General features: G+C 38.9%; 1 protein-coding gene across 1 annotated transcript in view; it reads left to right on the plus strand.

Annotated features, from left to right (window-relative positions):
* sema4g.L (semaphorin 4G L homeolog) overlaps nucleotides 1-9976 on the plus strand; it is a 164956-nt gene extending 154980 nt beyond the window's left edge. The window contains exons 15-16 of the mRNA XM_018225232.2: nucleotides 1640-2794; nucleotides 7953-9976. Of these exons, the coding sequence (XP_018080721.1) occupies nucleotides 1640-2469 (830 nt within the window). The 3' untranslated portion in view covers nucleotides 2470-2794; nucleotides 7953-9976. The remainder of the gene's footprint in view (nucleotides 1-1639; nucleotides 2795-7952) is intronic.
* The last annotated feature ends 3338 nt before the right edge of the window (nucleotides 9977-13314 follow it).

Genomic DNA, 13314 nt, shown 5'->3' on the forward strand with positions numbered 1-13314 from the left:
TATTATGCCCATTGTCTTCGATAAACCGTTCTTGTTTAAAATGACATAGGCTGGATGGTAGGTGTCAGTATTATTTTATTAAACACTAGAGCATCAATAAACATTTTTTATAGTGCATTTTATTATTAAAGGAAGATTATCTTTATAAATGTGTTTAGCTTAACTGTACAGCACAGAATATGCAATGTTGTCTTTATGTGCTGCAGACTGTGACCAAATACGGTTGTGCTTGTCTTGCTCCCAGGCCCATTGAGGAAAGACCATGCATTGACCCCCAGATGAAATCCCCAAACTGTTTATGACACATGATTAATGCTACAAGTAATAATGACTAGTTTGTATTAGACATGCACCATATTAGGATGGCTACAGAGAAAACTTGTCGGTTAGGTAAAAACAGAATCGGTAGGTAGATGGACCTCTGTTTGGATAGACTATGGCCAGGAGAAGCTGTGGGATAATAATTATGGGATAATAAATGTGACATTTTAGGATAAGCATTGATTTAGTATTGTTCTAGATCAGGGGCCCCTTACCTTTTTTTACCCGTGAGCCACATTTAAATGTACAAATAAGTTGGGGAGCAACGCAAGCATGCAAAGAGTTCATGGGGGGTGCCAAATACGGGCTGTGATTGGTTATTGGTAGCCCCTATGAGGACTGGCAGCCAACGGGAGACTCTGTTTGGCAGTACATCTGGTTTTTATGCAACTAAAACTTGCCTCCAAGCCTGGAATTCAATAATAAGCACCTGCTTTGAGGCCACTGGGAACAACATCCAAGTGTTGGAGAGCAACATGTTGCTCACGAGCCACTGGTTGAGGATCACTGTTCTAGATACTAAGGAAGCCTTAGCAACAGGAATATTGTGCATTCATCTTGATGTTTATAAAAAAAGCTGATACATTTTTTAAAAAAACAGGAGGGGTTTAGATAGTCTTTAAACGGAACTGTAACATCAAAAAATTTCAGTGTTAAAAGTATTAAAAATATAATGTATTGTTGCCCTGCATTTTTAAAACCACTGTGTTTGCTTCAGAAACACTACTATTGTTTATATAAATAAGCTGCTGTGTAGCAATGGGGGCAGCCATTCAAAGGAGAAAGGCTCAGGTTACACAGCAGATAAGCTCTGTAGAACATAATGGTGTTATCTGTTATCCACCATTTAACCTGTGCCATATAGACTTTTTTTCAATTTCCGCCATGAACTATAGTAGTGTTTCTGAAGCAAACAAATCAGATTTACCAGTGCAGGGCAACAGTACATGATATTTGGTGTTACTGTTCCTTTAAGGCATAATCTAAGCTTCAGTAGATAAATAGGCTTCGAGCATTTTTCATCTATATTTCATTCTGAAAACTCAACAAGCTTTAAGTAACGTGGATCTTTTCTATGTGACTTCTCTTTGTTTTAAGCCCCCTTTTTTTATTTTTTGGAGTCAATACTAGACAGAGCTGAAGGTAGGTGAGTGGGAGGTAACATTACATTGTGTGGCCTTGATGGTGCAGCAAACATCATTTACATCCTTGGGGTATTTATTAATTCCTTTAATTTCTATTACCATAGTTTTGTTTAAGGTGAATGAATGCCTCCGTTACAATTGCAGTCATTTCTTTTTGTCATTTATATTTTTAGGCCTTCTAAAGAAGAGGGTGCGGACGGTGTTAAAAGGAAATGATGTCCTTCTGCAGTGCGACCTGAGGTCTAATCTAGCCAGGCCTCAGTGGTATGTTAATGGCACAGATAAACTATATAACAGCGAGGGTCACACCAGGCTGGGAGTCGATGGTCTCTTAATTACAAACACTCTTCCGGAGCACAGCGGCGAATATAGTTGTTACTCAGAAGAGAATGGATTGCAGTCTTTGATAGCAGAATATTCTCTAAAGGTCCTCTTGGAACTACCAAAAGAGAAGAACCATTCTACGCCAACACCGATAATCCAGTTGCCAACGGCTGCATCTCAGTCTTCTTCTAATATTCAATTCATCTACATTTCCACAATCACCATTCTCGGTGTGCTGTGCATTGTCCTCTCTATTGTTTTGTTATACGTGTCTTGCCAGCGGAAAAAGAAGGGTAAGTATGCAGTGAGAAACTCTCGCTCCACAAACGTTGAGCTTCAGACTGTAGCATCTCAGTTTAAAGAAAAGTCAGAAGACTTGATCAGTTATTCTGATGGGTGCCTGCAGATCATCCCTGGAGAGGCACCAACAATGTCTCCCCATAAAGACATGCCACCTCCCCCACCTCCACCACCCCCATTGCCCTTGGAGTTTACCAATGGAATCAGCACCCTACCCAACATGCTAAGGAAAATGAATGGTAACAGTTATATGCTTCTTAGGCAGAATGAGGAATCCAGCCTCCCCTCGTACAATTCATTCACAGAGGAACTCAGCAAGATCCTCGAGAAGAGGAAACACACACAACTGGTTGAAAAACTGGATGAAAGTTCTGTGTAGTAGAGGCTGAATAGAACTAAAGAACTAAACCTCATCTACCTCAATGACACTTTTTTTTTAAAAAAAAAAAAAATGACATTTTATAATATATTATTTTTATTCGAACCCACATTATATATTTAAAAAAAAAAAACATTTAAGCATCATTAAGTATGACATAATCACATCAGTTTGGAGAACATTGGCTTTTGCACCACCAGTTTGTTTCAGTGGAGTCTGCAGGCTGAATAAATCATGAACTCTTGGAAAGCATTGGGCACGTCCAGGTGAAGCAGAAATCTGGATCCTGTTTAATTTGAATAAAAAGTTTGCCCAAACACACCAGGTAGGTAAAATAAGGTTTCTGTGGAATATAATAAAGAAGGTCTTCTCCTATTCATATTCCAGTGTCTTAAGGCACGGTCACATATGGCGTTTTTATGTTTCATTTTTAAAAACGCATGGTCGAGTGTAAATACGCCACTGAAACCACACGCAACGTCAACATGCGTTTTTCAGCATGTTTGTTTCTTTTCCCAAAATGCACTTCTTCTTGTTCTCGTTCCCCCTTAATTCTGCTGGCTAGAAAATAGAAAAGCTATTTACATGCAAAATGGAGCAGGAATTATCGTCAATACGCAACTTTATTACGTCACCTGTAAAAACGTATATACGTCATTTATCTCGCACGAATTTGGATGCCATATTTAAAATACGCTGCATTTTTACGCAAAGTGTGGTATCAAACAAGCAGATCCCATAGAGTCTATTGATTTGGTAGTTTCTCTACGTATTGGCGTTTCTGCTGAAAAACGCCAATACTGGCGTCCCCTGGCGGGTTTCAGCTTGCAAGCACCCTGTGAGTATTGCCATAGTGCATTTTCCATTAATTTCAGTGGTAGTGCAGTTTATGCGTATTTACGCCCGACGGAGCTTTTTGTAAAAACGCAAAGTAAAAATGCCACGTCTGGCCTTGCCCAGGGGCGTAACTATAGAGGAAGCAGACCCTGCGGCTGCAGGGGGGCCCAGAAGGTATAGGGGCCCCACGAGGCTCTAATTCATATACAAATTCAATAAAACTTGGTAAAACAGGTCAATCTCTAGACATTTTTGGGGCCTATAAAATTATTTGCTGTGGGGCCCAGTGATATTTAGTTACACCACTGGCCTTGCCCTTATTCAAGATTGTTTATAATGCAAAGTGAAGAGCTAATGCATTATAAGTATATAACTCAAAAACCTTAAATAATAAAAAATGAAAACCAATTGCAAAATTGTCACGAATATCACTCTCTGCATCATACTAAAAGGGATACTGTCATGGGAAAACGTATTTTTTTCAAATCACATCAGTTAATAATGCTGCTCCAGCCGACTTGTGCACTGAAATATGTTTTTCAAAAGAGCAAACAGATTTTTTATTATTTAATTTTGAAAACTGACACGTGACTTGACATATTGTCAGTTTCCCAGGGTCCCCAGTGATGTGACTTGTGCTCTGATACTTCAGTCACTCTTTACTGCTGCACTGCAAGTTGGAGTGATATTAACCCCCTTCCAGCAGCCTATCTGCAGATAAATAGGAAAGTAACAGATAACAGCTCCCTGACACAAGATAACAGCTCCCTGGTAGATCTTAAGCTGGCCATAGACGCAAAGATCTGATCATACGAATCGAGGATTCGTACGATTTGCGGACCATGTGTGGAGAGTCCCGACATTTTTCGTCCAGCAGAGATATGTCGGCTGCTGATAATATCTCTGCATGTATTGCCGATCGTACGATTTTCAGTGGGATACTGTCACTAGCTGTGGTCGGACATAACTATCGTACGATTGCTGTCAGGGGCAGAACATCGGCTGATCTGTACTTTTACTACTTTATTTGATCTGAATGGTTAGTGGCAGGTCGAGAGATGGGGACGTCCGATTGTACCTTGATTCGTACGATCGGATCTTTGCGTCTGTGGCCAGCTTAAGAACAGCACTCAATAGTAAAATCCAGGTCCCACTGCAACACCTTCAATTACACAATAGCCTGTCAGAAAGCAGTTCCATAGTGCAGCACTGGGTCTTTCTGAAAGCACAGGATCAGGCAAAATGACCTGAGACGGCTGCCTTCACAATAATATTACAACTAAAACATATATACACTTGTTGGTTCTGGAATTAAATTTTACATGGTAGAGTGAATTATTTGCAGTGTAAACAGTGTGATTTAGAAATAAAAACGACACCATAAAAATCATAACTGAATCCCTTTAACTTAAAGGGCAGTTTATTTCACCTGTCCCATTAGTAATGCTTTTTGTGTATATGTTATTAAAGGGTTTGTTCACCATTACATTTTAGTATGATGTAGAGAGTGATGTCCTGGGGTAATTAGCAGTTGTTTTTCATTTTTTATTATTTGTGGTTTTTGAGTTATTTAGCTCTTTATTCAGCAGCTCTCCAGTTTCAGTGTGCTGGTAGTACCAGAAGCCTGGCCCAAAATAATCACACTATTCAGTATTCTGCATTTTACTGTATGAAACATATGGGCAAAGTTAGTTCAAGCAATGTGACTAAATACTTAGTTTTTACTGCAGAAATTCCATAGTTTTGCATCCTTATTTTATAGATGTTTCTGCAGAATGGAAGTATATATAAGCAGTTTCCATTCCATTATACATTCATGAAAGCTTTGGAATTGTTATTTGTTATAATAACCATGTGGCATTACACATCTGTAAAACTTCAATATTCCATTTTAACTTATCCTTTATAAATATTGAACTGTGCTCTGCTCTCTGTGCCCCATCTACATGTTAAAGTCCAAACTACTGTGTGATTGCAGAAAGCATGGCACTTTCCTGGCACAAAACTGTATTTCCATTGAAGTCCAAGATAAACCTCGCTCAGGTTTCTTCCCTTTAGCTTCACTATATTTAATCTTATCTAGATAAAAGCTGTGCCGCAGCCACTCTTCTGCCAAGAACAGAGAAACTTCTGCAGTGAAATGTAAATTGTCAGTGAAGGTTTCCAGCTTGGATGTGTTACAAATAAGTAAATCCCTCTGGGGAAAACTATTGTGAATTAGAGGAGCCATTTGTGCATCTATCTTATCATAATGTATTATTCATTATTGAAGCCTTGTTTTTTATACGGACATCCATCCTGCATCTGTAAATAATCATTGCCGGCTCCATATCTCAAGCTATATCAGAGCACTGGGGGGTTGTAGTTTAGGAAGCTGCTTTCTTAAAGGGAACAGCATAGCTTCCTGTTTGGCTTGTTTAGCTCAAGAAATAACAAAAACAATCAATTGTATATTATCAAAACACTAAGTATGTTCAGCACAAGCGCTATTCGATGCACTCATGTTTTACCAAGGGATATACTCTCCCCTTAAAGAAATGCAAACTTATTCTCTGCATAGTGTATATATATATATAAAAGTTATTTCTTATACAAATAAAGTATCTATTATCCTGAATGCATGGGACTTCGGGTTTTCAATATGTGTTCTTTCCATTGGATCTCCATATTAAAAATAATTTAACCATTAAATAAATCCAATAGGATTGAGAAAAAGAGAATCATTTTAAGAACTGGAATTATTTGCTTAGAATCTATGGGAAATGGCCTTCCTGTAATTCATCTCTTTCTGGATAACAGATTTCCAAATAAGGGATCCCATACCTGTATAATATATTATAAGATCTATCTAAGTTTCAGGAGCAAACTAATGCTTAAACGGATACTGTCATAGTGCTGCTCCAGCAGAATTCTGCACTGAAATCCATTTCTCAAAAGAGCAAACAGATTTTTTTATATTTCATTTTGAAATCTGACATTGGGATATAGACATATTGTCAGTTTCCCAGCTGCCCCCTGTCATGTGACTTACACTTGCTGGTTGAGGAATGACATTTTATATTGTAGAGTGAATTATTTGCGGTGGAAATAAAAACGACATCATAAAAATCATGACAGAATTCCTTAAATGTTAGTGGCACACACAACAAGCAAAAGTAAGATGCCTTAAAGGAAAGTCTTGCAGCACTTGGGGGTGCCAAATGTTAGGCACCCCTAAGTGATTGTATTGACTTACCTGAAACCCTGGGCTGGTGCTTCAATCAGCAGAAAACTGCACCAGCCCGGGGTTATTCCAGTGAGCACCACGGAGAGATCTTCTTCCATCTTGCCCCATTAATTGTGCAACTTCGCATGCGCAGTAGAACGCAAAGCCGAACTTTAACTAAAAATTCGGCTATTTCGTTTAACTGCACATGCATTTGCTCCAGGAAATTTGAAGATGGAAGTAGATTGCTTTGTGGTGCTCACTGGTATAACCCTGGACCATGGCAGTTTTCTACTGATAGGAGCACCAACCTGGGGTTTCAGGTAAGTCAATACAATTACTTGGTGGTGCCTAACATTTGGCACCCCCAAGTGCTGCAAGCCTTTCCTTCTCCTTTAAAAGAGAGTTAAGGTAGATGTACGGACATACACATGGGTTCAGTACACAGAAAACCTCCAATTTACTTCTTTTTGCCATAAGGACATGCCCTTAAACTAGTAAGAGAGAACTAAATACAGGTGTCCATCAGAACACCCAGCAACCTTCAAAACTGTCCAGCCTGTAAAATGTTTATACCTTTCCTTAAAAACAGGTGATCTGGGCCATTCTGATGCCTGAAGCAGCAGCACCCGTGTGTTCCATTAAGCCACTGCTCTGGGTGAAATAGGAAGTACTCGTTTTGTTTGGCAGAATGTATTGTTTGGGGTAAACAAGCATAGATCTTAAAATTACCCAAACCTCATGTGGATTCTCACCTTGCTGCATGCGCCACGAAGCAAATGCTATCATACGTATATATCTAAATGAATATGCCACTAGCTTTTTCTCATCCAGAACATTATCAATATTTCCAGATATTTGCTGTGGAAAGCACTAAAGGAATGATTACAAAAAATCCATAAATCGGTCACAGACTTAAAGGAGTGTTTCACCTTTAAGTTAACTTTGAGTGTGTTATAGGTTGGTTGATTCTAAGAAACTTTCAATTGGCCTTCATTTTTCCTTTTTTTTTAAATAGTTTTTGAATTATTAGCCTACTTTTTCTGACTCCTTCCAGCTTTCAAATGGGGGTCACTGACCCCGTCTAAAAATATAATCTCTGTAAGGCTGTAAATGTATTGTTATTGCTACTTTTTATTACTCATCTTTCTATGCAGGCCTCTCCTTTTCCTGTTCCAGTCTCTTATTCTAATAAATGCATAGTTGCTATGGTAATTTGGACCCTAGCAACCGGAAAATTGCAAACTGGAGAGCTGCTGAATAAAAAGCTAAATCATTCAACAACAAAAAAAAAATAATTAAAAAACCGATTGCATATTGTCTCAGGATATCATTCTCTACATCATACTAAAAGTAAATTTAAAGGTGAACAAATGTTCAGCTTTGAGTTTACCACTTTCACTGCAACAACTGACTCACTTGTGCTTTCTTTTCCCTGCAGGACACACGGACTGGGTTCAACAAGAAACCAGAAAAAAATATGAACAAAGAATTTTTTGGATGGACTCGTACTGCAAAAGTATGGAGTCATTATCTGTTTTTATGGGGGATTACAAGACTATCCGGATATGAGAGAAGAGTGCACAACACTGGAGCTGAAAGGAGTGATTTAACCATGGAGATCAGTTTATGGAACGACTGCCTTGTTACATGTTTGCAGCAATAGCTCAACAGAACAGAACACTGGCAAAGAAGACAAAGGGAGGTTTCTGCTTCCACAAACTACATGGCTGGCACTACATCTCTGCTCCGCCTTTATTCACAGAAACCCCTGAACCTCTGCTGGATTTGTAGAGGAAATAGAAACATCTTACATTTAAAGAAATGTAATGTCGGCCATGATGGTGGGTGAACCTCTTGTGTGCTGGATTGGTGCAGGGGATGAGAACATCTTCCGCTTTAATGTCAGAAATGATGGTGCAACGGCCATTATTGATGAGTTCCAGCCCTGTTACTAGCATTTATCATCATGTTAGAAGACAACGGCCATTATTGATGAGTTCCAGCCCTGTTACTAGCATTTATCATCATGTTACAAGACAACTTAATAATAAATGCTAGTAACAGGGCTGGAACTCAACTTAAAGGAAGACATTCTCTTATCAGCTATCTGCAGTTTTTGCCAGTGTTTATTCCCCCATTTTATTCCAATAGGTACCAGGCCTGGGTGACTATATCATAAACTCTGAGAGGTGGAAAATTGCCAATCAAATGGAAAAAATGTTATATATTTATATATTATGATTCTGTGCTCTGCGTTTGACTTTGGCCCATAGTACGCACGGCTGGATTCAGGGACAGGCCACCGCGGCTAAAAGGAAGGGCTACTGTGTTCAGTTTGTTGAGATTTCTGTGACATAACTGAGCTTTCTCTGTTTATAATATGCACTGAAACAGGTTGGGAAAAAAAGCAAAAGAATAACTGCAGAACTATTAGAGATAGTCGATAACTGCAGTGAGACAGTTAATAATGGCAGATGTGACCTGTGCTAGGAGGGATACGGTTTTGTTGCCCCATTCTAATTTCCCTTCTCCATGTTGTTGCTTTATTTATCCATTTCACAAACCTTGATAGTTCACTCTTTTCCTCATTCATCCCTTCTCATAATATTCTCCTCCTTTGCTCTCCTGAATCTTCTCCTCTTCAATAGTTACTGGGGGGAAAAAACATTTTATATTAGAATATTCTAATATCGGCCATGGGAGTCACTCAATGATCTTTTTTATCCGATGGTCTCTCAAAGTCCACTCTTGGCAAAGGCAGACCCATGAGCCACTGCCATTAGGCTTAGAAATGTTTTTTTTGTAATGAGAGATCTCTGACTTTGTGGGCCTTTATTGATCTTATTAGGGGTTCTCTTTAAACTCTGTTCTTTGCTATCATCTATACTGTGTTTCTGCAACAATTCAGATAAAGTAATTAGACTTACTACCCCTGCCACCTCCCTTTTAGTGTTTAAACACCCTCTTGTTAAACTTGAGATCAATATGGCTTGTGCTGAACATACTTTTTGCCTATTGTTTTAATTATGAAAAATCTTTGTTTTTTTATTATTTCTTAAGCTAAACAGAGAAACTGAAGCTACTCCATGTTTAGTCCTTGTGACTATAGCTGTAGAGGTCCCCAAATGAGAGGATCTCTCCCTGATATGACCACCTTGAGGTGGGCGATATTGGTCTGATCCGATTGTCGGCCAGATATCGATCTGGGAAGCCTGACAGAGGGCCCCTTACATGGGCCAATAAGCTGCCAACATCGCCTGCTGACAGCTTTTATTGGCCTGTGTATGGCCACCATTAAATTCTAAGCACACAGATTATATTCTTGCATAATGGGTTTCTTATTCGTGCAATGGAAATCTAACAATATACCTTGCAAGGACCTTGCAGCTTCGGGTTCCCTTTTTAGCTTAAAGCCCAGTAACATCATATTTTTTTTAAAAAAAATTGTTCGTATACAACGGGGAAAAAAACCACAAAGACAAATGAAACTTTGAAATCACTAAGTCTTTATTAAGAAATAACTTACCAAAATTCCGCTCTTCAGAAAAGGCGACAGGGCGAGGATCCATTGTGCGGCGCTCGATTTCTCCTCCCTGGCTATCTCCTAAAAGGAAGGCAGGGAGGAGAAATCGATCGCTGCATGATGGATCGCCAGAATGCCTTTTCTGAAGAGGAACGCAAGCGGAGTTTCGGTAAGTTATTTCTTAATAAAGACTTAACGATTTCATTTGTCTTTGTGGGTTTTTTTTTCGTTGTATACTAATAAATTTAGAAAAAAAAATTGATGTTAATGCATAAAAAACTGATTTTTCATGATTAAAAAAAGAGCCAAAAAGTATGTTAAAAAAAAAAAGCTCTGTTGAACAAGGGGCTGTACTGTCCTTTTAAGATCCTTGTCATACCGGCACAATGAACCTGTTCTGTACAATATAAATCTTCTTTATTCCATATATTTACAGAGAACATATTTTGTTGATGGGGACCCACACTGTGTTTTCTGTGTCAACTATAGTATATTACTGCTGGTTGCTCACACCCATTTGAATCCATTTGGGGCTTAATTGGTTTACCCACACACATTGCAACAACATGATCTGCTGGCAGGTCCTGCAACTGTTTAAAGTGTAACAGAATTGTCTTCAACTTTTATTTCCACCGTGGTACATGTGCCAAAACAGATGTATTTACTGAGCTGCATTTACACTCATTACCTCTCGACTGCAGTATTGATTCATTTGGGCCACCCAGCTGGACACAACGGCCGCATATCCGTGCATGAGAGAGCAGTAGTAACACTGAAGTTGTCCGGTATGATTTTTAAGAATTTGCTTTTATATATAAATATTGCTTAGCAAGTAGGGCATGAGCATGAATTTTCTTTCAAGTTGTCAGTGATATCTATTCAGTGCTTCCTACAGCTTTACTCAGGACTCTGTACTGTATTTTACTGTCTCCCAGGGTCACACACCAGTCGGGAGAGGTTTAGTTAACCTGGTGAAATATTAATAAGGAAACAAATTCCTGCCATGATGGTGTCCAACCAACAAGAAGCCATCTAGCATGCCGTTCACTACTCACAAGGTGTCAGAGATGACCAAGGCCTACAGTGAAGTCCTAAAGTTTACATAAACCTATGCTAAAAATGTTCAACCTCATTATTTTACAACTTTACTCTTATTATGTTACCATACATGGGCAGTGTTGAGCCACACAATGAATCGACTTTATTTCTTAGGACATTTTAAAGCAATAACAAGTTTACACGTCATAAGTGTAGTGGCATTGACATTTTATTGCTTAAAGGAGATGTACAGATGCTCGTCGGACCTTCTCGGATTTCTGATGACTTAGAGGCAGATTGATCAGAGATCGAAGATTAGAGTTTTTTTAAAATTTGAATGAAATCTAATATCTGAAACTTGAACAAATATTAACGACCCGAAAACTTAAATCTAATTCGAATCGAATCTGAATAAGCTCAAATCGAAAAAAAAAAAACGTGAATGTCAGGAAGGCTATTATCATCTTCAAATGGGTCACTAGACCATTGACTTCTACTTGAACTTGGCAGATTTTGGGTGTCAAATAGTCGAATTCGAATTGTTCCCAAGGTCTGGGTATGATAAATCTTGAATTCGAGTTTGGATTATTCCCAACTTGAATTTGTGAGTTTTGACCAAAAATCCAACTCAACAATTCAAATTCAAATTTCCTGTTTGAACCTTAATAAATCTACTGATTTATTCTTTACTGAGTTTGCTTGGATTTTTCCTATGGAAAATAAAGGGCAAACCGGAAGTGGCTCCAAGTTAGTTCCTTAAATACAGCCACAGATGCTCTCTAATTTAACGAATACGTCAGCTGGCCAATCAGAAGCTTCTACAAGTTATTACATCACAATTTGTACTGTTTAAAATGACCGTAAATTTGGTGTATGTAAACTTTTGACTTAGGAAATTGGATATGGTAAATTAAATCTGAAATAAAGTGGTCTCTAAGCTATTACCTCTACTTTCAAATGACTTTATATAGAAATATAGTAGATTCCCTATTTGGCTTAATAAATGCAATGTATGGTGATGTGCTAAAGTTGTTAAAAATTGAGTTTCAACTTCTTTAGAATAGGTTTATGTAAACTTTACAGCCTAACTGTATCTCTCTATTCTCTGGGGATCTTCATCATTAGTGGAAATGTCGTAAATAGTGCCACAAGAACTTGGCTTTTAATTCTGGTTATGTATATGTCGCTGTGTTGATGAGACAAGCCCTCACATCGGAGAGTTATTTGTAGAGGGGTCCTGGGAAGGATGACAGACCATAGTTGGGCCCTTTGGTTCAGAAGTTGAAGGTAGGGTATGGTAAAGTTCAATTATGCACCACATTTTCACATCTTAGCGTGGTGTACCTGTGAGGATATTCTCTGGGAAGGGTCTATAAGTAGGGATGGTGCCTATAGTAACAGTGGGGATAATAATCTCTGGGAAGGGACTGTGGCTGTGGGATAGCAGGTATAGTAGGGAGAGACGATGCCTATAGTAACAGAGGGATAATAGTCTCTGGGAAGGGAGTGTGACTGTGGGAATGCAGGTATAGTAGGGAGAGATGGTGCCTATAGTAACAGTGGGATAATAGTCTCTGGGAAGGGAGTGTGGCTGTGGGATAACAGGTATAGTAGGGAGAGATGGTGTCTATAGTAACAGTGGGATAATAGTCTCTGGGAAGGGAGTGTGACTGTGGGATAGCAGGAATAGTAGGGAGAGATGGTGCCTATAGTAACAGAGGGATAATAGTCTCTGGGAAGGGAGTGTGACTGTGGGATAGCAGGTATAGTAGGGAGAGATGGTGTCTATAGTAACAGTGGGATAATAGTCTCTGGGAAGGGAGTGTGACTGTGAGGGAATAGGTATAGAAGGGTAGGCCTCACCTATGTTGCTGCATGTTTATAAGTGTTACTGGGGAAAAACATAATATATTTTAGAATTGCTGCTATTAAGATCACACAAGGACAGTAAGGTCATTGGGGAAAAACAAATTATTTTGATACTATTTTTAGTGTGGTGAGACTTTAGGAGGACGTGCGTATTGCCCGTAAGTAACATCCCCAAGTGACATGGTTTCCCCATAACTGACATGAAAATGACACATTTTGTATTGTTTGACCTCAGTGTGAAAACTAAATATCACAGTGACGCGGTGGGAATCCATGTCACGTTGCACAGAGATAGCTGTAAAGTCTCTTAATATCATAGCTTGGTATTGGTACAGAGTAGAAGTGGTAACACACAAGCAAATAACAATTA

This window comes from Xenopus laevis, chromosome 7L (assembly GCF_017654675.1).
Source record: "Xenopus laevis strain J_2021 chromosome 7L, Xenopus_laevis_v10.1, whole genome shotgun sequence".
Classification (NCBI taxonomy): domain Eukaryota; kingdom Metazoa; phylum Chordata; class Amphibia; order Anura; family Pipidae; genus Xenopus; species Xenopus laevis.